Source organism: Phoenix dactylifera, unplaced genomic scaffold (genome assembly GCF_009389715.1).
Source record: "Phoenix dactylifera cultivar Barhee BC4 unplaced genomic scaffold, palm_55x_up_171113_PBpolish2nd_filt_p 000414F, whole genome shotgun sequence".
Taxonomy (NCBI): domain Eukaryota; kingdom Viridiplantae; phylum Streptophyta; class Magnoliopsida; order Arecales; family Arecaceae; genus Phoenix; species Phoenix dactylifera.
Window position 1 is genome coordinate 385126 of NW_024067854.1, and position 22980 is coordinate 408105.

Sequence of the window (22980 nt, forward strand, 5' to 3'; positions counted from 1 at the left end):
AGGTTAGCACCTGGGCAAGTTGGGGAGGGTGGCAAGGTGAGATTTTTGTGCTTTACTAAATCACTATTTTGACCCGACTCGAATACAAACCCAACTCGGACCCAAACCAGACCCGAATTTTTTGGGTTGGGTTCATGTTATATATGGACCCGACCCGACCCGAATGACTCGTTGGGTCAAAAATTGTAGTTGTGGACCTGACCCGATCTTCAAATGGGTTGGGTCTGGGTCCAAAATTAGAATTTGAACAAAAAATCGGATCGGATCGGGGTCACTCATGACCTAACCCAACCCATTTGCACCCTTAGTGGCACTACTTTCAACTTTGGATGTTATGGGATTCTCCTCATGACTCAGCTTGTCTCTGAGAAGCATTATCTCTAAAACACTTATGGCTATCTTTCCTTCTTGATCGGACAATGCATCAGCTCAACTCATCCTATCATGGTCTTGCCTTATTATGGTATTTGGGTTTTTCTTTCTTTATCTGCTAGTATTCTAGAGAATTATGGCATTTTGATCTCATCTCAAGATACCCAAATAATCCTGGATGATTGTATTCTATCAACTGCAGCTCTATCCTAACTATCTGGCTCAATTCAGCCACCAAACATCCTGTGGATGTCCCAACATAGGCAACAGAGGTAAATATAAGAACCCTTTCTTCATTTCATCTATAATATTTAATTACATGATAGGTCCGAGATCAAGCCAGGCTACTACAAAAACTAGAGAGAGAGAGAAGAGATAAAAAAAGAAGAACAAGGAGGATAGACAAGCTATTAAAGTCCTGGTGTCTTGTCCCAAAGCCAAAAGGAGAGATCTATCCAAGGGTCTTCTCGTCGTGCTCCGGTGAAGGGTACTTGTCTGATGAATTCCGCCATTTTTATGGAATGACACCTGCTAGGAGCGAAACAAATGAGATCTAGCTGAAGTTTGGCAATTTTCTTTTGATATTTCTGGAAGCTTTATTGAAAGCAATCAGTGATCTCCTGCTAGAAGTCAACTGAGAATTTATATTCTTCAACCCACCTTGGAGGGCTTTCCTTTTTGCCTTGGTGACTTGTTGCCTAACCTTCAACAATTTCTTGCCCATCTAAGAAGCCCAAACCTTGGCTGCCTCGGCCCTATCCTCAGCAACATTAATTGGACCTCCATTTTGGCAATCTTTCGTGGAGAGTCAGTGCCTGCGAGAGCTGATTCATCCACTAACCATGCCCAAAAGGACCCTAGCTCGGATTCCATTTTGGCTGCCTTCTCCATGGCTCTTAAAGAGCTAGCTGGAGTACCTTAATATGCTGTTGAAGACCTCCTCACCTTAAAGAATCCATAAGAATACTATGCTGCAACAAAGAGGAAAGGAAGAAGATTAAAAAAGATCGAAACCTCTGAAAAGAAAAGAAGAGAAGTCACAAAACAACTACACCTAGGAATAGCTCCGCAAGTTGGTTTCATGAGAAGCTATTCCCCACTTTATTAAAGGCAACTAAATGGCCTAGATTGATCCATACGAACGAAGCAGCGAATGCATGCCACACCCTCTTTGCTTCTAATGGTTGGTGTCCTCTTGGAAGACCAAACATAATTCAATTATCTGGTAAAAAGTCGCAGCCCGTGAATTCGCATCCTTTTTGGAGTAGTATAAAGTTCCATGGTGGTTACTTCCTTCGCATGAACCAAGAGAATGCTTTAGACCTAGATGTGGGGGGCCTAGTATCATGGCAATTAATAATCGATGTGATGTGGCATAAGAATTTGTCCAACGTATAGCCTATGCTGCATCCTCATGCATCCAAGATTCCTCTGGAGCATCTCTACTCGGCCTCCTTGGCTAGGTGCGAAGAGCAGACTGAGTAGATCAGAAGCATCCAACCCTTGTGGCTGATATCTTTCGAGCTCAATTTTGCAACTTCAACCCGTGTTGGGTAGAGCCTTCTCGCAAAAGGAGCAGCTCGGAGCTCGACTTCCATTGCCTCAAAGGCATACCTGGTTCTGCCATGCGCTAAACTGTTACGGCATGTTCCCAACATGTAACTTGTTACACCACATCAATAATCCATTGCGGCATGATCTTGAGTTTGTTAGGATGTGATCCTAGAAGATTCAAACTTTAGCTATAAATAGATCCGAATAGTTCTCCAAAATAGGTGACAATGAAAAATTTTCTCATCTTAGGGTAGACTTTCGTCCCTCTATACTCTGTTCTTTTTTTCTCCTTCATTTTCTATTAACAAAATCTTTACTAACTTAAGCACTAGAGGATCCAACCGGAGCCAATCCGGCGAGCCTTCACCCTTTTGTTTGTTATCTTGCCGGTCCACGAAGGTGGTTCACATCGACATCCGAGGATCGACAACAACACATATTATCTAGAATTGCTATGGTAATAAATAAGCAACGTCTTATAGGTACTGATCGGATTATAGCTCCTTGAGCGCCATTCTACTTGTGTCAGCTTTCTCACAGGTTTCTTTCCATTGAAACATACTGGCTCGAAGTGCTCATGAGCTCTTTCTTTTTCTTTTTTTTGATAAGTCGAAATAATCATACCTAGCGGGGTACATTTTAGAGAATTAGAGAATAAAATGTCTCAAACTTGTAAAAGAACGCAAGCAGAGTTGGACCGTAGTGTACCACTAGAATGTTCCACTACAAAGGATACCGCTCAATCCATTGCTTTATTGGCTTCTCCATAAACATGATGATTATGAAAAAAACATTTGAAATGCAACATAGCTCCTAGAAAGTCTCCATATATCAGAAAGCAAGGAGTGTTCCACTATAGACTTAATCTACCTTCCAATCCATCCGATCATAGTTGCTGAGTCATCTTCGGGAAAGATATGATTTGCATGACCTCTTTCTTTGAGCCATTCTTACTTGAGTGACCTGCTAGCTGATCATTTGGACTTTGCACCTGGCTATTTTTTTATAGGTCAAACTAGTTGTTATGCTACCTTCCTTTCCTCATTACTTCATTGTCATCGGATCGATTGGTTTTTATATCATCTCTTTGTAAATTCTTTTGATCCATGGGTAATGTCCATTTTAGAGATAATGTAATACCATATTATGTAGGGATAGTTGGTCTACTCCATCAGTGTGCCTACTCGGTAATTAGGTTAGAATTTGTCCCGTCGATTTAGTTGTGCCACGTAACGCTAGTCCAAAGATCTTTTGGACCAGGCCTGAACAAAGCCAACTTGATCCTAATATGACTTGACATTTTATAGGTTTTCCTAGGTGAACTTTAACTCTCCATTCCCAGTTTGCTAGGGCACAATAGACCGCCCTTCTTTCTTTGTTAGGAAATGGGAAACAATTGGATGGTGAAAGCAAATAATCGTAAGTATTTACACTACAAAAAGAAAGAATGAAAGAAAGAAAGAATATAGTGGTAGCAATGGTCTCTTGGCATTGGCAAGATGAACAAATAAAAAGGGCCTATGATAAATAGCACGCTTCTAGTAGAAATTATACCCTACACCATGCAAGACATTAGAGATGCACCACACCAATCAAATTTCTTATTTCTATAGGCTCTATTCATCATCCTATGGGCTCCACAGATTTCATGGACTCTCTCCCCCTTATCTCGGATAAATTACCTGGTGTAGGGTATAAGTTCTCTTATAGAGGTTGCAGGGAGGGGCAATGTAGATAACAATGATAGTGATTGAGCTAGGCACCACAAATCTATTTCTCCCTTTCTTTCCCTCTATCTTGATCTGCCCTTCTCTCCCTTCAAGGGATGGGATGGCATCAGCCATTGTCAGGTTTTGGCATGAGTAAATCAGGATGAGATTGGACTAGCTTCAACCCTTGTTAACTTTTGTGGCCTAGGTTTAGAAAGGTCTTGGCACAGCCCTGACTTGGCATAGTTGTATCCCCATTGTTATGTTTATATGCAATGGTATGGTATGTATTGCTTGATGTATTCTATTTATTTATTCATTTATGAGTTTGTTGATGTAGTGAAGTAGATATATACATGTCACAATATGCTTTGAACAATGAATATCTATTAATTTATTCATTATATAAATTGGTAATTCATTTATGAGCTTGTTGATGTAGTGAATTAGATATATACATATCACAGTATGTTTTGAATGATGAATATCAATTAATATATTCATTCTATAAATTGGTACATGTATGATACACACCTTGTATGTGATGACACTCATCATTGTGTGGCCAGTGCCATCTCTCCCACCTTTCTTTCTTTTTTAATCTCTTATGTGTATGAGAATAAATTATATCCTACACCACGTTAGTAGTGTAACACAATTAGCTTTTTCATTTCTGTAGACTCCATTCATCATCTTATGGACCCCACAAATTTTATGGATTCTTGCCCCTTTCCACCCCATCTCAGATTGTTCTTGTGGTTGACATGGCATAGGATATAATTTCTTGTGTGTGTGTGTGTGTGGATGGGTGCAAGGTTAGGTGGGGGGATTGATGCCTTTCGGAATGTGAATAAATACATAGGCTTGTTCCCCAAGTTTCGTCACCCATGCCAACATGGTCCAAAATTTGGTGGTGAGTATAAAATTTAACCATGGTAAACATACCTTTTGAAGATAATATTCATTTTCTAGAATCAATTGGGACATTTAACTTCTTACAAATTCCTCATAGGTTTCCTAAAATTTAAAAAATGGAATGTTCTTCCCATATCATAGGTAGAAAGTTTGCTAGCAACTTTCTAAATTATTTTATTCCTTTTACTATCTGGTGTTCAATTGTTAATTCATCAATAACATGGTTGAGGTGTAATTTTTACCTAAAATGGCTAACCGAAAGATATTTTCTAGGCTCCTTAGTCCTATATAAGTATCCAAGATTTTATTGGTAAATAACTGATGTGGGACTAAACACACGGGTGCACGAGTCCTCACATTCTCCTCCCATTCAAGCACTGACACCCTCATCACGCTAAGGGTTCAAATCCATTCAAATCGAATTACAAGCACCACGATTGACCCGTGGTCAGCCTTCATGCACCCGTGTTGCTCTGATACCATTTGTAACAACCCATGATCTCATCCAAAATAGCTAATCGAAAGGTATTTTTTGGGCTCCTTAATCCTATATAAGTATCCAAGATCTTCTCGGCAAATAACCGATGTGGAACTAAACACACGCCTGCATAAGTCCTTACAAGAAGCACTGAAGACAATGAGCTTTTTTGAAGGAGCTCAAGCAAAACAAAGCGTTAGCAGGAAGTCTCTCAAGGATTGGGTTGTAATAATATCTTCCTTTTGTGCTAAACAAGGTCTCATTGCATTAAATTTTCTTAAGGCTAGACATACATGCTGTAACATTCTGTTGTCTGGACTGTGGATTAATATATTCAGAGAACGTAGACAGGGCCGGCTCGGGCCTTAGGCGACTTAGGCGGTCGCCTAAGGCCCCCGACCCACGGAAGGCCCCCATCCCACGGTCCCCACTGCATAATTTTTTTTTTTTTATTTAAGCTGTAGCCTTCTGCCTTTTCCATCCGTCTCCAATAGCTAGAGTCGTAGCTGGGCGCTGGCCTGGGCAGTGGGCCATCAGGAAGAAGAAAGGGATTTGGTTGGCTTGATACACGCCTAAAGCCACTCTCATCTTTCATCCCTTCTCTTTTTTGGTTTTGGTCTTGGTTTTCCTTCCCTCACATTATTCCTGACCCAGCCGGGCCATCAGGAAGAAAGGGGGATTGGAAATGGACTTCTTGGAGGGTGGAGATTCTTTTAATTTTCTCCTCTCGGTTTCTTCTTCCCTCTTCCCTCTTGGGTGGTACAGAGAGAAAAGGAGGGAGGGGGTTCAATGGCTACTGTGTGATGTTGCAGTCGCTGCTTGGGTACTCACTTGAAGGGAGATGGTGGGATGGGACTTTTATTAATTAGATGGAGTGAATTTCCCATAATGCCCCTACTTTCTTTTATGGGGAGGCCTTTTTCCGGACAAATTCTTTTTTTTACCTTGGCCATGAAGTGCCGTGGGATGACCTTTTCCTATTCTGCTCTTGCTTGACGGGGTAAACAGTATTGTCTAGCATTATCTCAGTTATTTAATCAGTTTTATGGCCCTTCTTTTAGGGTAATTATTTTTCTATGCTCCCATTGAAGAATTATATTAAATTAAAAAGATTTTTTGTCTATTTTTGTTAGATTCATGCATCTTCGTTGAAATAGTGTACTTAATAGCTATCTATTTTCATATCATTTTTTAAGTATTTTATATTTATTAAAAAAATTATTATTAAAAAAAAGGCCTCATTTATTGGATTCGCCTTAGGCCCCCAAATGTATTGGGCCGCCCCTGAACGTAGAGCCCTTTCTTTGGCACTTGATGACACAAAAACTGCAGTGAACGAACTCCACCAAATGGCTAATGTAACTGTAGGCATCATCGTATTTGCTTTCTAGCTACTTGTTCTGGGCCTTGCAGCCACCCATTTCTTTTATCTTATTAGTTCTCAGGTTTTATTGGTGATATTTATTTTCGGCAACACTTTGAAGACGGTCTTTGAAGCTATAATTTTCTTCTTTGTGATGCACCCCCTTGATGTTGGGGATCGTTCTGAAGTGGATGGTGTTCAGGTAAAAAGGCACCAAATTGGTCATCTTCGCTGGTGGACTTGTTTCAATTCTTATATGAGTTACTGAAATTAACTTTTCTAATTTTCAGATGATTGTTGAGTAGATGAATATATTGACCACATTTTTTCTGATGTATGATAACAAGAAGATAATTTATGTGAACAGTTTACTAACTACCAAATTCATTGGCAATTTCCATCGAAGCCTGGATATGGGGGAATCAATTTTTTGTGTTCATGTTGCAACTCCGGTGGAGAAACTCGCTATAATGAGGGAAAGGATAATGGGGTAAGAATAAGAATTAGTACTTTCCTGACCTAAAATATTTAGGTGAATTACTAATATTTATTAGATTTAGCATACCCTCTGTCGCTTCTATTCTTCCTGTAGAAGTAGAAGCTAGAAAAGAAATTTATGAGAAGCAAAGTGAAAAGAAGAATGTGAATATAACATTTCAATCTTGAAAATGTATTACTCTCTTGTCTCTCTCCATGCTAACTCTAGTTAGTTGAGTCTTTCAAACCTGAAACCGTGGCCCGAATAACATATTTGGATGCGTGCAATATCATCCTTGCTATTTTCTTGGAGAACTTACACTGACAAGAAGTTGAGCAAATGAAATCTAAACTGCATTAGTTACCTTCTACATAAACAATAGCTTTATTTCCAAATGGACATTTCACTGCTGATCATGACTTTGGAACTTAAACATTCCCTATTTAGATTAAATTGAGTCATGATGCTAATCACATTCCCTATTAGCTTTTATTTATCCTTCTTTCTAGTGCATGAATTATTTCCATCGATTCCTGATGTAGCAAATTACTCTATATTGTCCTTCAACTGCATGAATAGGAAGAGAAGAATATCCTCAAAGCAGTAAAAATATACATGCTTTAATAAAATATACTGCAGCGAGCACCAAGCTATGACGCTAATGGTGCAATCAAGGCTATCAAGGCTAAGTTCAAGAATACGAGACAATCTGAGACCAAAGGTTTTATAATCGGTGAGGAAATAATAGGGTTGGGAGATTGGGAAGGATTTGGTCTCACCTTGAGAGTGTGTTCATGGTAGCGATAATTGCGGAGCACGCGGATGTGCTTTATAAGTTGGAGTGTCGTCACCCCCCACCCTTCAATCTCCCACAGATCCAGTGCCATCATGCTTCCCTCTAGGGTGCCGCCCAGTGCCAACAGCCGACAGTAGAGTGGCTTCCATTCGCCTAGTCATCGTCCAATTAAGTGGTCACGGGTCACCCCAGAGAATGGTGGAGAACTTCTCATGAACTGTCCACACCGTACCTCGAGATGACACGTAGCTTGATCTGCCCAGATAGCTGATCTGGTGCTCTGATCAAGGTCGTTCGTCCCTCTATATAAGGGTGGCACCTTCCTTCAGTTTATACTTCTTGCTTTATTTGATCCTCCGCCCACAAGCTCAAGTGTTCAAGCTTCTAGGTGGTGCTCCAGTGAATCTTCATTTCTCTGGCATCGGTATCCTCCGTGCTCCTCCATTTATGGTGCTTACCTATTTCCTAGCTGGTTGGCCCCTTTTTCTTGTCTTCCCCCTCGTCTTCGTCCCTTTCTTTGCCTTCCTCCTTCATTTCACTATTTCTCTGTGATTTCCACCATGCGCAGAGCCAAGGTTAACATCTTAGAGGAGAGTTGGTCGTCCGACTACTCTTTTTTGGTTCAGCAGCCATCGCCTCTAGGTGAGGCTGAGTTCGAAGGCTAGTCGGGCCTAGATTGTGAGGTATCCGTTCTTACCCAACAGAAAATGGACCTCATCCGAGCTCAGCATTTCATACCCCCCGAGTTCACCTTTAAGCTCACTAGTCCCAATAACCGAGTGACCAACCCTTGGCCTGTATGGGGAGAGTCTAAGGGTCGGGTTGAGACTCCCTCTCCACCCCTTTTTTGCCCATTTGATGAGGTCTTACAGCCTCATTCTGACCTAGCTGGTTCCGAACTCTTGGCAGGTTCTAATTAGATTTCTTTCTCTTTACTTTCTTTGGAATATTCGAGACTCGTTTTTTCTCTTCTGAGGATGCTTCACTCTAAAAAGGCATCCTCAAGATAGCAACTAGTAGTATTTTTCTTTTCAAAAAGACTGTAGTTACTCTACAGTACTCTCTCCTCCATCCACAGATGGAAAGAGAGATTTTTCTTTTTTTCTTCAGAGCAACCATGACAGTTTGAGACCGTATGGAGGACACTTCGGAGAGACTTAAATTGGCCTCTGAGGTTGTCTGGTGACGATCAAGGAGCCTTGGACAAGCTTCTGCAATTTAGATTCATGATTCCTGCCCTGCAGGAGTTGTTTGAGGAGGCATTAAACGCCAATCTGAGCCCAGCCTATTCCCAGAATAAGCTTCTTCTAAACTTTTTCTATCTTTCTACCTCGTCACATTCTTTTCTGACCTTGTCCTCCGTTTTGCAACTCTCACCGCCATGAAGACCAACCTTGCATTGAATAGTCAGAGGAGGAAAATGAAGAAGAGGTCGGTCATGGCTGCCGAGAGCAAGAACCCCTAGAGAAAAAGATCGAGGGGGGAGTCCTCCTCGGCCCCTGAAGCCAATGCTACCATCGAGGATGCCGTCAAGACCTCAGTTCTTGAAATCTCCCATAAGGCGCCCATACCTCGATGGGAGACTATGGATCTCGATCTTGAGGTCGAGTTTGTAGAGCCGATCAGGTCGGCCCCTCTGAAGGGGGTCATCTTCGCCCAACCCTCTGCAGCATCCATGCCTCCATGCCGGTCATCCCCCGAGGCTCGTGTCCCAACTCAATCCAGTCCAAGTTCATCCACTCCAACCAAGGAGGGCCCCACAACTCCGGCCCGCATCTTCAAGACCTACTTCCCAAAATAGTCTGTCCAAGAGTCTCATTGGCTCTAGAGTCTCCTGGGGTGTCGAGGGAGTTGGTCCGAGCCATGTGACTCTAAGCTGATAGGAAAGTCATGCGTTCCCTCAGCCCTACCAAGTTCTTTAGCGGGGCCTTCACCTTAGTCATCCGGATAAGCTTCTAACTTATAAATCTCCATTAAGTTGCTTACCTTGGCAACTAACCCTCCTCCTTCTTTCAGCATGCCCTCGAGGTTGGCTACATGCAATAGAGTATCATAATGCATTCAAGGCATAGCTTGGAACTCGAAAAAAGGGTGGAGGGCACCGAGGAAAAGGCCAGAGAGGCTAAGGAAAGGGCGAAGGCCACCAAGGAGTGGGCCCAGCATGCCTAGGAGAGGGCGATACCAAAGATAAGGTCAAGTCGATAGTAGCCCATCATCAGCCACGCAGACCTAAGCAATAATTAAGGAGAACCACCATTCCGCATCCAGAGAGGCCTTAAAAGATGCCAAGCAGAAGGTCACGGAGCTTTCTGCCGGGCAGAAGGTCATGGAGCAGAAGGCCAATAAGGCCAAAAAGTTTGCCAACCAAGTTGAGGGAAAAGTCGTCGAGGCTTGGAAGCTCATCGTCCAAGCCGAGCAGAAAGTTGCCAGAGTGGTCGAGAAATATCACGCCTTAGAAGAGTTCCAGGAGGAGACCTTCGAGAACATGACCGACACATTCAGGAAGGCCTTCAAGGAATACTAAGCTCGGGCTCAGCAGCTCTTCCTAGAGTTTGACTTCTCCAGCCTTAACGACGACGGCGGTGGTGGCAACAAAGACGGTGACGTTGACGGCGGTGGCGACAACCTTGGCATTAACGAAGATAGCGAGGTCGGCGGTGGCGGTGGCGGTGGCAATGACGAAGGCATCGAGGGGGCGAAGGAGTTGATCCGAGGGATGCCCACCTTATCCTGGATCTTCGCCTAAACGTTGTGGATCGTGTCCGAGGACTCAACCTCTAGGGTGATGGTTCTACCGAAGAGGGTCATCACAAAATCTGTATCTTGCAAGATTTAGAAACTCTTTTTTTCAACTAAAGAAAACTGCATACCTCGGCAGGTGACAACAATGGCAGCCCTGGCAGTGGCGAAAGCAGGGGAGACAAGGAATGAAATCATGCCTTTTCATCTTTTTGTTTTTTTTTCTTTTCTCTTAGGTAGATCGAGCTTGATGTACTTTTTTTTGTTCGGCCTCTACTGAGGTCAGTGTAAAAATTCAAAATTAATAAAAGTATAAAATTTTCCAAAGTACCTGACTTTGGCTTTTATTTTTGCTGTTTGTTTTCTTTGCTTGAGTTTAGATTGTCACCCCAAGCTTCGATCTTCTCTTGTAGCTCTTTTTGCTCGGCTTCTACTGAGGTCAATGTATATACTAAAAGATAATGAAAGGTCAAGAATCTTTCAAAGCACCTAACTTTGGCCTTTACTTGTATTGTTCATTTCTTGGTTTGAGTTCGGGTCATTGCACCAAACTCCTCCCTTGTGTTTAATTTCATCCAGGAAGGAGTGGTGTGGATCTTTAGTCTATCTTGGGCTCCTCGATTGATCTTTTTGGAGTTCGGCTCTAGAGAAATTCCGAGTGAGCTCGGTTGAAGGAGATCTCGGGTCGGCCTAAGGAGTCTCTTTAGTTGTTGATCTCCTCTAAAGCCCTTCTCTAGAGGAATTTTGAGTGAACTTGGCTGAAGAAGGTCCCAGGTCAGCCCAGGGTGTCTCCTTAGTTGTTTATCTCTAGATTATGGTCTCAAAGAAATTTTGAGTGGGCTCGACTGAAGGAGGTCCCAAGTTGGCTCGGTTTGTCTCCTTAGTTGGTCATCTCTAGAATATGGTCCAAGAGGGATTCCAAGTGGGCTCGACTGAAGGTCTCAGGTTGGCCCGAGCTGGCTCCTTAGTTGTTCATCTTTGGACTATGGTTCCAGAAGAATTCTGAGTGTGCTCGGCTTAAGGAAGCCTCAGGTGTCCCCAGGGTGTCTCCTTTGTTGGGGCCCAAGCCTCTCTGGGGTGTCCCAAGTCAAATATGTTCACCATAATTGTCCGATCTGAAAGGCAAACATAATAAAAAAGTTTTATTGGAAATAAGCTAAGACTACAATGAACCTTACTGATAATAGATGCGAAGGTTGTCAAAGTTCTAAGTCTGTAGGATCGGAGTGTTGTTGAGACGCTCCAGCCTATACGCTCCTGATCGTATAGATTTGGCTATTCGGTATGGGCCTTCCTAATTTGGGCTCAGCTTTTCGAGCTTTCTTGGTCGAGACGCTTCAGTCTTCCTCAAAGCGAGGTTTTCAGGTCAGAAGAGTTTGCTTTTGCCCCTTGAGTTGTAGTACCGAATATCTTTCCACTGGTACACTGCCACACAAATTTGAGCTCATTCTCTAATTCCTCCCAGTAGGTCGAGGTTGGCCTAGAGCTAGTTGTCGATGCTTTCCACACGAAGTGACGAAATCTGATCTCCAGTGGGATTACTGCCTCTGTTCCAAAGGTGAGGTTGAAGGGCATCTCTTGGTGGGAATCCGATGTGTCGTGCAGAATGCCCACAGGACATTATACAGCCCTTCAGTCTACAACCCTTTTGCTTGGTCAAGCCATGCCTTCAGGCCCTGCATGATAGTCTGGTTTGTCACCGTGGCCTCCCATTGGTCTGTGAGTGTGCCACCGAGGTGAGCCGGTCGTTGATCCCGAGCTTGAAGCAGAACTCCTTGAATTAGGCATTGTTGAATTGATCCCCATTGTCTATGATGATGACTCGAGGGAGCTCGAACCTACAGTTATGGCCTTCTAGACAAAGTCCTGAGCTTTTGCCTCAATAATCCAAGACACTGGCTTGGCTTCTGCCCACTTGGTAAAGTGTCCACCGCCACAAAGAAGAACATGTGTTGCCCTATTACCAATGAGAAGGGTTCAAGGATGTTTATTCCCCACTATGCAAATGGCCAAGAGGCGCTGATCGGTGTCATCCACACAGTTGGTCATCGTTGGATGCTCGCATGTCGTTGACAACGGTCGCACTTTTTGACGAGGTCGGCCAGTAATACCCCTGCCATAGGAACTTGTAGGCCAGAGATTTGCTCCCATGATGATTGCCACAGTTGTCTTTGTGCGACTCCTGAAGTACATAATTTGCTTCAGTTGGACGGAGACACCTAAGGGGCAGTAACAAAAACAACCTCCAATATAACTTGTCATCGAGGAGAATATAGTAGGAGACTTGTTGCTTTACCCGGCGGGCTCTAGCCCGACCTGCAGGCACGTCTCCATGCTTCAAGAAGTGGACGAGAGAATCCATCCAGATCAGCTCGATAATGGTGTTCAGTACAACCTCGAGCTCATTGATGCTCAGTGTCTTCAAAACTTCAAGGTAGGTGGCTTTAGTCAGCTTGGCAGCCTTCAAGATAGCTAATTTTGACAGTAGGTCAGCTCTCGCATTCTCTATCTGAGGGCTCTATTGTATGTCAAAACTACAAAAAGCTGAGATGATGTCCTTTACCTTTGTAGGTATTTGATCGTCAAAGGCCTCCGAGCCTTGAATTTCGCTCGCACTTGGCCGACAACCAGTTGTATTGCTAAAGATCTTTAGTTGCTAAACCCCGAGCTCCTTGTAAAGCTTGAGGTTGGTTATGAGTGCTTCGTATTCGGCCTCATTATTTAAGGCTAGAAATTCGAACCGCCGAGTATACTCTATGACCACTCAATCTGGGTTGGTGAGTATGAGTCCGACCTCACTGCCATCCAAGCTTGATGACCCATCTACATGCAGGATCCATGGCCACTTTGTCATCATTTTTTAGGGACCTCGGCAGGATCTTCATCAAGGATGGTACACTCTACTAGAAAGTCTGCCAAAACTTGCGCCTTGATAGATGGCCAAGATCGATACTTTAAGTCGAACTCTTTGACCTCCACCGCCCATTTTGCTAGCCAACCTGTATTTTCAAAATTCTACAGAACTTGTCTCATTGGCTAGTCGACAGGACTGTGATTGAATGGGCTTGGAGTATGGTCGGAGCTTCTAAGTCAAGATGATTGTTGTCAAGTTTCTATTTACCTGAAAATATGCTAAACAGATCGTTGTTAGAACCGACAAACAAAGTTTGAAATAATTATACTCTTACCTTTTCTACTCGAAGAATAGTGGTCGTAAGAGGTCGATCCACAGAGAGGCGATTGGAGTTGCTTAAAAATTAAAACGTTCACTCGGATTAAAAACCGATTTTTGAATGATAATAAAAAAAATATTACTTCGAGAAGGTTGAATGATTCTCTAGTCTACCAGAGAATGTTTTCCATTTGAAAATAACGAAAAGACAGATACTTGGAATCGAAGAGCATTTATAAATTTAATAAAATATTTAACTATTTAAAGAAAAACTTTGGTATGGATGAAAACAGTGCTTAGGAAGATTGAAGCCTGGAACATGGATTGCATGAAAGAAAATTTCATATATTGCAATTAAAACAAGAATTATAGAATGCATAAAATAAACTGCAGGAATTAAACTTAACCTAGAACATGAATTGCATAAAAGAAAAATTAATGGATTGCATAAAAGAACAATTACAAAAGTAAAATGAAGATTGGAAGCCTAATGCTTCCTCCTTCTACAAAATAAAACATAAAAACAAAGGAAGAAAAACAAGAAAACTCTCCTTTGTTCTCTCCCCTATTTTTTAATTCTTTCTTTTCAAATAAAATAGAGTCATGCCTTGTTTCTTTTTTTTTCTTCTTTCTTTCTTCTCTTCAAAACAGAGCCTTCCCTTCTCTTCTCTCCTCTCCCCTCCTGGATGTTCTCTCCTCCTCCTCTTTTATAGATCGCCCCCAACCTTTGAAGCCGGCGATGGATCCTATGATTTTGTGGAGAGGATCGTCCGGGATGCTCATCCCGGTTGGCCACGGGGTACCCGGATGCGGATGGGTGCTGGGATCGCGGGATCCGTGGAGGGAACGGCTGGATCCGGATGATTGGGCTGCCATTCCGCTGCTGTGAATGCTCTGGGACGAACGGAAGAAGAAGATGTCGCGGATGCTTGAATGCGGAAATAGAAGATCACTATGGACGGCTGGATCGCTGGCTCCGTAAGCTTCATGGACGGCTGGGACTCGGAGGATGGGATTCGGATGAAAGGGCACTGCGGGATCTTTGTTGGGAGGAGGCGATCGTCTGGGATCGCATGCGGAAGAGGAAGGATGCCACTGATTCTTTGCTGGGAGGGAGTTGATCACGGACGCGGTGGAGGCTGGGATCACGGGATGACGAGGTAACAGACGTGATGCAGGCGGAAGAAGATGGATTTTCTTCTTTGGCCCACAGACGGATGGAGTGCTGGAGATCGCGATCAACGGGCCGCAGACGCCGGGATGGATCGCAGAAGGAAGAAGAGGAGCACGCGGCGTCTGGAGACGTTGGATCTGGATGCTGACTCGGAATGGATTTATTCGGGATGTTGATGATTGGCTGGGCAGATGGCGGAGAAGGAAATGATCGCGGGGCCTTGATGTGGGAGAATCACGGGATGCCTGATCGCTGATCTGGGAGCTCGAACGGTTGAAGATGAAGCATGCAGCTAATACTCAAAATACTTCCCTAGCCACACGTGATATTCCTTTATTTTGAATTCTAATGCACTCTAGAGACTGTGATATGTAGACATGTGCTGCTCGGGTGCAAATGTGCTTTGACCAGGTTTAATTATGCTCTAGCATGATCAGGCTTGGGATCATCAATCATCCCAATTTGTACCAAATGCGCGTTTAAACTTTAATTTATAATAACTTGTGCCAAACAAAAATATAATATTAAACCAGTAAATTTATCATTATCAATCAGCAATAACACTAATTTAGTTGATATGTAGATCACACTTTTATGCTCTCATCAATAATGAGGGCATCGACCGTCTTCTCTAGCTTAGAGCATCTGGTCTCTGCATCCTCCAAGATCCGGCTTGTTTATTAGATCGGCTTCTGGCACCTTTCTTCTTCTCGCACCAAGACCAAACTTACAGCAAAAGGAGAAACGACCAGATACAAGTAGAGTGTTTCTCCAACCTATGGTTTGCTGAGGAGGGGTGATGAGTTGAGGTACTCCTTTTGTTGGTTGAACGCGTCTTGACACTCTTCGGTTCATTGGAGGTCCTTTAGATACTTTAGGGCTTTGAAGAATGGGAGGCAGCCCTCTGTCGACCTGGAGATAAATCTCACAAGTGTTGCTATCCAACTAGTCAAGCACTAGACCTCTTTGACATTTCTTGATAGCTACATCTCTTACACCACTTGGATCTTCTCGGGATTTGTCTCGATGCCTCGCTGTGTCACCATAAATCCCAAAAATTTCTCCGATGTGACCCCAAAGGCACACTTCGTCGGGTTGAGCTTCATCTAGTACCTCCTCAGAGTCGCAAAGGTCTCCATCAGGTCAGGTATGTGCTGCTCCACTATTCGGCTTTTTACAAGCATATCATCCACATACACTTTCATGTTTCAACTAATCTGTTCCTTGAAAATCTTATTGCCAAGGCGCTGGTAGTTGCCCCTACATTCTTTAAGCCGAAGGGCATTATCTTGTAGCAGTAGAGGCTTTTGTTAGTAAAAAAAAGATTGTTTTTTTCTTGTCCTCAAGCGCCATTTGAATCTAGTTGTACCCAAAGAAAGCATCTATAAAGGTCAGCAGCTAGTGTCCCAAGGTCGCATCTATGAGCTGATAAATGCCCAGAAATGGAAAGCTATCTTTTGGGAAGGCCTTGGTTAGGTCGATGTAGGCGATGCCGACTTGCCACTTTCCATTAGCTTTTCTAATGAGCACAACATTGGCTAGCCAATCAAGGTAATTTACCTCATGAACAAAGCCAGCCTCCAAAAGATTGTTAACTTCTAGGCTTATGATTTGCTGCCTTTCTACGATGAAGTTTTTCTTCTTCTGCCACATTAGTTGATGAGTTGGATCTACGTTTAGCTCGTGAACCATCACCTTAGGGCTTATTCCTAGCATGTCGGTAACCGACCAGGTGAAGACATTTGCATTGGCCCAGAGGAAGCTCATCATCTTGGCATGGCTTTCTTCATCTAGGCTTGAACTGATCTACACAGTTCGACCAGGTTCATCCTCTTTCAAGGGGATCATCACCATCTCTTCGGCGGGTTCTCCTCGCTGCTCAACGAGCTCGTCCCTTGTGTTGAACCTCTCAATCAGTAGAGTCTCCACCGGCGTTTTTGCTTTGAGGGTAGCCATGCAGCATTATTGTGCTATGGCTTGGTCACCTCAGATTTCTCCGACCCTGTTTCTTGTGGGGAACCAAACGAGCAGATGGTAAGTTGACAACATGGCTTGAAAGGCATTGAAGCCAGGTTAGCCTAGAATTGTGTTGTAGGCTGAGGAGACTCGTACTACTAGGAAGTTCAGCCTCAATGCGTTGCTTTGAGGCTCTTGTCCTATGGTGAGCGGCAGATTGATCACTCTTTCTATGAAAACTAAGTCTCCCAAGAAGCCGACCAGAGGAGTGTTGACCTTTCGGAGCCATTCAGCTAGCAGTCTCATTCTTTAGAAAGCATCGTAAAATAACACATTGGTCGAGATTTTATTATCAACAAGTACCCTCTTTATATTATATTATACAATAGTAAGGGAAATAACTATAGCATTGTCATCAAAAGTCTAGACTCTTACCAGGTCAGCATCGCAGAAGGTGATGATGCCTCCCGTGCATAGTCTCTTCAAGGAAACCTCGACTTCGTGGGGAGCTCGGCTACCCGAGGCACTTGCAACTTTGGGAGGTCCGCCAACGACAATGTTGATGATGCTTGATGTCGGACGGTTGTCGATCGGCTCTAGGGGTGACAGATCAAAGGTTGAGGCAGGTGCTTCTTGGTCACGCCAATCATGGACGTATCAGTCCAACTACCCACATCGAATGAGAGCCTCGATTTCATCCTTCAGTTGGATGCACTCTTTGGTGTCATGGTAGTAGTCCCGGTGGAAGCGGTAGTATTTATTTTAATCTCTCTTGGTCCTCAATCTCCATAAGGATCTGAGTCCTCGAAGTAGTGAGAAAAGTGTACCTTTCGAACTTTATAGGAGGATTGTTCGGACATCGCGATCTCCTTTCGTGCTGAAGTGAAACGCTCTTCGGCTCCCTTTGCTCCTCGGACCCCCTCTTGGCCCCTGAGAAAGTCTCCCACCAGCAGACTCACGATAAGAGGCCATGGCCTCCTTTGCATTAGCATACTTATCTGCTCGAGCCAGCATTTTGGCAAAGTCGGCGAGGAAGCGCTTCTCTAAAGAGAAGAGGAACCATGATGGCCGCAAGCCACTCTTCATCGCAGACATATTTCTTGAGGAACTCTTTCTCTCTCTACTTGATGTCGAACAACACGTCCGTGGCACCATCTTCAGCTAGAGATGAAGTGTTTTGCGAAGAGACGAGTGAAGCTGCTTGAAAGAGTGGATAGAGTTGGGACGAAGCCCAGAGAACTAGAACTAAGCCACCTTGCTAAAGGTCGCAGGGAATGCCTTTCAAAGCACGGCGTCAGTGGCTCCGTGCAACATCATGTGAATCTTAAAACTCTCTAGTGATCCAGTGGATCCGAGGTGCCGTCGTACGGCTCTACTTGGAACATCTTGAGCTAAGGTGGGAATGGTTCCATCATAATCCGCCGGAAGAAGGGGGGCTTCAAGGAGAAGTTGTGGTCATTATTTGCCCTCGAAAACCGTCCCCTGAGGGTCTGAATCTATCCAGGAGAAGTTGTGGTCGGCATCCCGCTAGGGCAGGGGCTCCGCGTGGTGAGGAGGTAAGAGGCTCTAAATGGAGTCTTTGCTAGAGTGAGGGCTTGGAATACGTCATTTCCCATCTCGATCGAGACTTCTCTACTGAGTACACCGGCTTTGGCAAGACTGCTTCGAATCTTGGTGTTGAGAGCGGTGACTGACTAGGTGCATGTGGCCCGTCGACGACTGAAAGTGGTGGCTAGGCTAACTGAGTTCTGGCCGGATTGGCTCCAGTTGTGCCATTGTCTGCTGCAAGTCCTAGACCGCAGTGGTCAGCTCCTACACCTGTTGAATGAGCAGGTTGAACTACTCGTTGTCCATAGGCGTGGCAGGTTGTTCCGACATAGCAAGTTCCGGGCTCTGCAGCAATCCTTGCGAGGCTGGAGCACGGTGCTGCGAGGCATGCGACCTCATGTTGAGAACTTTTCTTTCACTTGGTATCAAAGTAGCTAGGGAGTGGCCCTTCCTCTAGCGTCAATATGTGACAACTGAATCCGGACCGAGGTAGGAGCATAGTTCGGATGACTTTGAGGTGGGCTGGAGACGATCTGAGCAGGCTAGTTGAGATGTCGAGTACTGCTCTCATTCGAGGACGGCCTGTAGAAAGTCCGCTTGCTGGAGAGTTTCCGACGGGGGACCCTCCGATGCCTAAATCAGAATAGAAAAAGCAACAATATGGAAGAAAGAAAATCTCAACACAGTGTGGTTATAATAACGTGTAGTATATATTGTTGTGTACCTGAAGTCCTCCAAATTGCCCCTTACATAGAAGAATCAGTTTTGTCGTTATCTGGGTTGGCGTGCACCAATGGTCAGGTGGCTGCCAGTAATACGGCCTCGGCGTGGGCGGTGTATTGTACTGACCACGCGTCGGATGCAGAACTATTGTATTGGCCAGTCACTATCACGATGGCCGATTGCTAGGACTGTCAGTCCTTGTCGGTACGTATCGATTAGTTCCTTAGTCAGAGGCGAAGTTGTCCATCTCGGTCGGTTGGCTCCTCGGCTATGGCCAAAATTGTCTGCCTCAATTTAGACCGAGGTTGTTGAAGTCGGTATGGTCCGAGGTCGACGTGTCCAATAGTTTTTCTATAAGCAGTCATGATATATGCTCCTGGAACCATTCCATGCAGAGTTGGCATAAGCCAACCTCTCTCTTTAAACCCTCTGCCTTTTTCTTTATTTCTTTTTCTTTTCCTTTAACATTTTGTAGCAGTGAAGCAATGCATTTTGCCTCCCATCAGCCATATTAAAGCCGCCCCGCTCCACCACCTACCTACAGATCACCTTGGAACCGAGAAGACTCGTAGTGCACTCCTCCATCATCCTCGTTTCCACCCAATGGCGACGGCGAGTGTTCAGGTGTTCGGTTGCCCAACCCAGGGGCGGCCCAATACATTTGGGGGCCTAAGGCAAATCCAATGAATGAGGCCTCTTTTTTTTTAATAATATTTTTTTTTAATAAATATAAAATATTTAAAAAATGATATAGAAATAGATAGCTATCAAGTATACTATTTCAATAAAGATATATAAATTTAATAAAATAGGTAAAATTTTTTTTTAATTTAATATAATTTTTAAATGAAAGTAAATAAAAGTAATTGCTCGAAAAGAAAGGCCATGAAACTGATTAATTAACTAAGATAATGCTTGACAATAGTGTTTACCATGTCAAGCAAAAGCCGAATAGGAAATGGTTATCTCATGCCACTTCATTGTCAAGGTAATAAAAAAATTGCACCTCTCTATAAGAGAAAGTAGGGGCATTATGGGAAATTCACTCCATCCAATAAATAAAAGTCCCATCCCACCGTCTCCCCTTCAAGTGAGTACCCAAGCAGCAACTGCAACATCACAACACAGCAACCATTCAACTCCCTCTAGCTCCTTTTCTCTCTCTACCACCCAAGAGGGGAGAAGAAACCGAGAGGAGAAAATTAAAAGAATCTCCACCCTCCAAGAAAGTCCATCTCCGATCCCCCTATCTTTCTTCCCGATGGCCCAGCTGGATCAGGAGTAATGTGAGGGAAGGAAAACCAAGACCAAAACCAAAAAAGAGAAGGGATGAAAGATAAGAGTGGAAGACGAAGGGGGGAAGACGAGAATGGAAGGAATGAGTATTTGTATAGCTGCAGCATCTTCCGGTGGGGGCCTTCCCTGGGCCGGGGGCCTTAGGCGACCGCCTCAGTCGCCTAAGGCTCGAGCCGGCACTGGCCCAACCTGGCCTGAGGTTGCAAGGGTACTTGCATGCCTCTTCGAGAAGGATGTCGAGTTCCAGCTCATTCGTCCCAACAACTACAAGGGCCTGAAAAGGATGCCTAGCCTCAAGGTAATGGCTCTAAACTTACATATATAAATAGCTTCGCATTATTCTCACTCGAGCATGAATAAATATAACCAATCAGCTCTATTCTGTGTCGCAGGGCCCACGATTCAAATTTCGTCAGGGCGGGGAAGAAGGGAAGATGACCCTCGTCGGTAAGAAAAAACATTAGCTAGCTAAGTCAGCCGCATCCTGACAGCCTTAGATCTTGGATTGGTGGCATTGTTTTGATTGCAGACTCGAGGAAGATATGCCGACGCATTACGGAGAAGTATGTGGACGAAGGGAACAAGGACCTTCTGGGGACCGGCACGCTCGAAAGGGCATCGATCGAGCGATGGCTGCAGACCGAGGCTCGGCGCTTCGACCCCCCAAGCTCTGCTCTGGTGCTCCACCTGGCATTTGCGCCCCTCATGGAGCTGGAGCAGGACAAGGAGGAGATCGAGCAGAACAAACAGAAGCTGAACGAGGTGCTCGACACGTACGAGAAGAGGCTGCAGGAGACGAAGTTCCTGGCGGGGGACAAGTTCACGCTTGCTGACCTCTCGCACCTGCCCAACGCCCAGTTTTTGGCGTCGAACGACGAGTGCCGCTCGTTGATCAGGTCGAGGAAGATGGTGAGCGGGTGGTGGGATCAGATATCGCTCCGCCCCTCATGGCAGAGGGTCGTGGAGATGCAGCAGGAGATCCGGGTTATCTGAGGATTCGACCATACTCTGCTTTCTTGCTTTCTTTCAGGGTGTTTGAATCAGGTATCTTTAACTCCTTGTGTGTGTGTGTCATGTCCCCGATCCGAACTCTGCTTTCTTTCTTGCTTTCTTTCTTGCCTTCTTTCAGAGTGTTTGAAATCAGGTGTCTTTAACTCCTTTTGTGTGTGTCACGTCCCCAACCTGACTGAAGTCGAGGAACGCGATAATCCCACGTTGGATAGGGACCTACGAGCAGTGCAAGATGACAAGCAGGATAATAAACATAAATTTTTATTTTTTTTGAAATTTTCAAGACTGGGTAATTCGAATTTCAGAGCATTTTTCAAGAAGCTAAATTTATAGGGTAAAGCTGATGGGTTGCAGAAATTAAATTCAAGAAGTTATCGAGTCTTCTGCATTTTCCTCTACCTTTGTTTCTTAATATTGCAGTGTATCATCTAGCCCACCATGTCGGATTGTTCAACAACTAAGATTTCCATGGAGCAACTTTCATGTACTTAAAAGGGACTCCTTTTGTCCAGCAAGCAGCTTAAACAACCCAATTACTGGCAGGATACAAATAACATAAGGCATAACAATTTTTGCCTCCCTAACCGATGATACTTTCGGTAACTCATCATATTTACCTTTTTGTGTAGATGGCTTTTATCGTCTGCAAATGTATCGATTTGTGTACAGCTTATGCTCAACACCTTTCTTTTTCTTTCCCCGGCGGCCTCATTCTGCCTGTCCCTAGTACTGTGTATCCATAGCTAACCAATTCACCAAAATTAGACTGCTAGAAAAGAATACAGATGCATAGGCCTGCTAGAATACAGTTATTGCTCTGTCGGAAGTCCATTCTGTACCCAAGCTGAATATCCACCAGCAATGTCAGGATCCCAGTAAAACCCTGCAGAAAATGAAAGAAATGTTACTGAAGTGAAACTGCAGCATTGTATAGATGCACCACACAATGCTACAATAAACCACTATGAAGCTTTTCACTGATGAGCAATTTTTTTTGCAAATGTACAAGGCAGTGATGATGGTTTATTTCTTGACATAAAATAGTGCCTGCATCTCTAAGACCTGGTATTTGCCATAAGATAATGGAGTTTATGTTTCTACAGCACAGAATCATGTCACTAATACGTACTGCTGATTGAAGTTCGGTTGCAGCCATTAGCGACCGTTTCCCACTTAAACAACCCTAGAAAGCGAAGGAAATACAAGATGGATAAGCTAGAAAGCTGACAAAATGAAGATATAGCATGAGTGAGAAGAATCTGAGCAAACTCACAACAATTATTGCATCATTCTTCTCAAATACTGAGGATACGTCCTTTAAGAAGTTAGGGTTCTTTGGTCATCCCTATATCAGAAGGTAAACACAACTGTCAAAGGGGAGACATGCAAGCAAAATAATTACAAGTCAAATTAGCCAAACATGAGAAAAACAAGGAGCGATAAACAGTCTTCTAACCATTTATTTTGTTTATCCAACAAATTACTCCAAACAATCACCATACAACAAAGTAAAATAATGGTAAACTATAAATTTGGATAGATGACTATAGCTGACGGAGTATGCTAAACAAAAGGGCAGCTCAAGTGCACGAGGCTACTACCGCTGCGACCTCTGGAAAGGGTGAAAGAGAGCAACCATGGCACCAAGGCTCACCTTACAGTGAGTATGCTAAGCCTAGGAAAAGAAATATATTTT

The 22980-nt window shown here is 44.0% G+C and overlaps 1 protein-coding gene across 1 annotated transcript; it reads left to right on the forward strand.

The window, feature by feature from the left end:
- Positions 1 to 20242: 20242 nt before the first annotated feature.
- Positions 20243 to 22055, forward strand: LOC103723505 (glutathione S-transferase F10-like). The gene is made up of 3 exons (XM_039118801.1): positions 20243 to 20571; positions 20666 to 20720; positions 20803 to 22055. Exons 1-3 carry the CDS (start codon positions 20347 to 20349, stop codon positions 21264 to 21266), a joined length of 744 nt encoding a protein of 247 aa, XP_038974729.1. The 5' UTR covers positions 20243 to 20346; the 3' UTR covers positions 21267 to 22055.
- Positions 22056 to 22980: the final 925 nt, after the last annotated feature.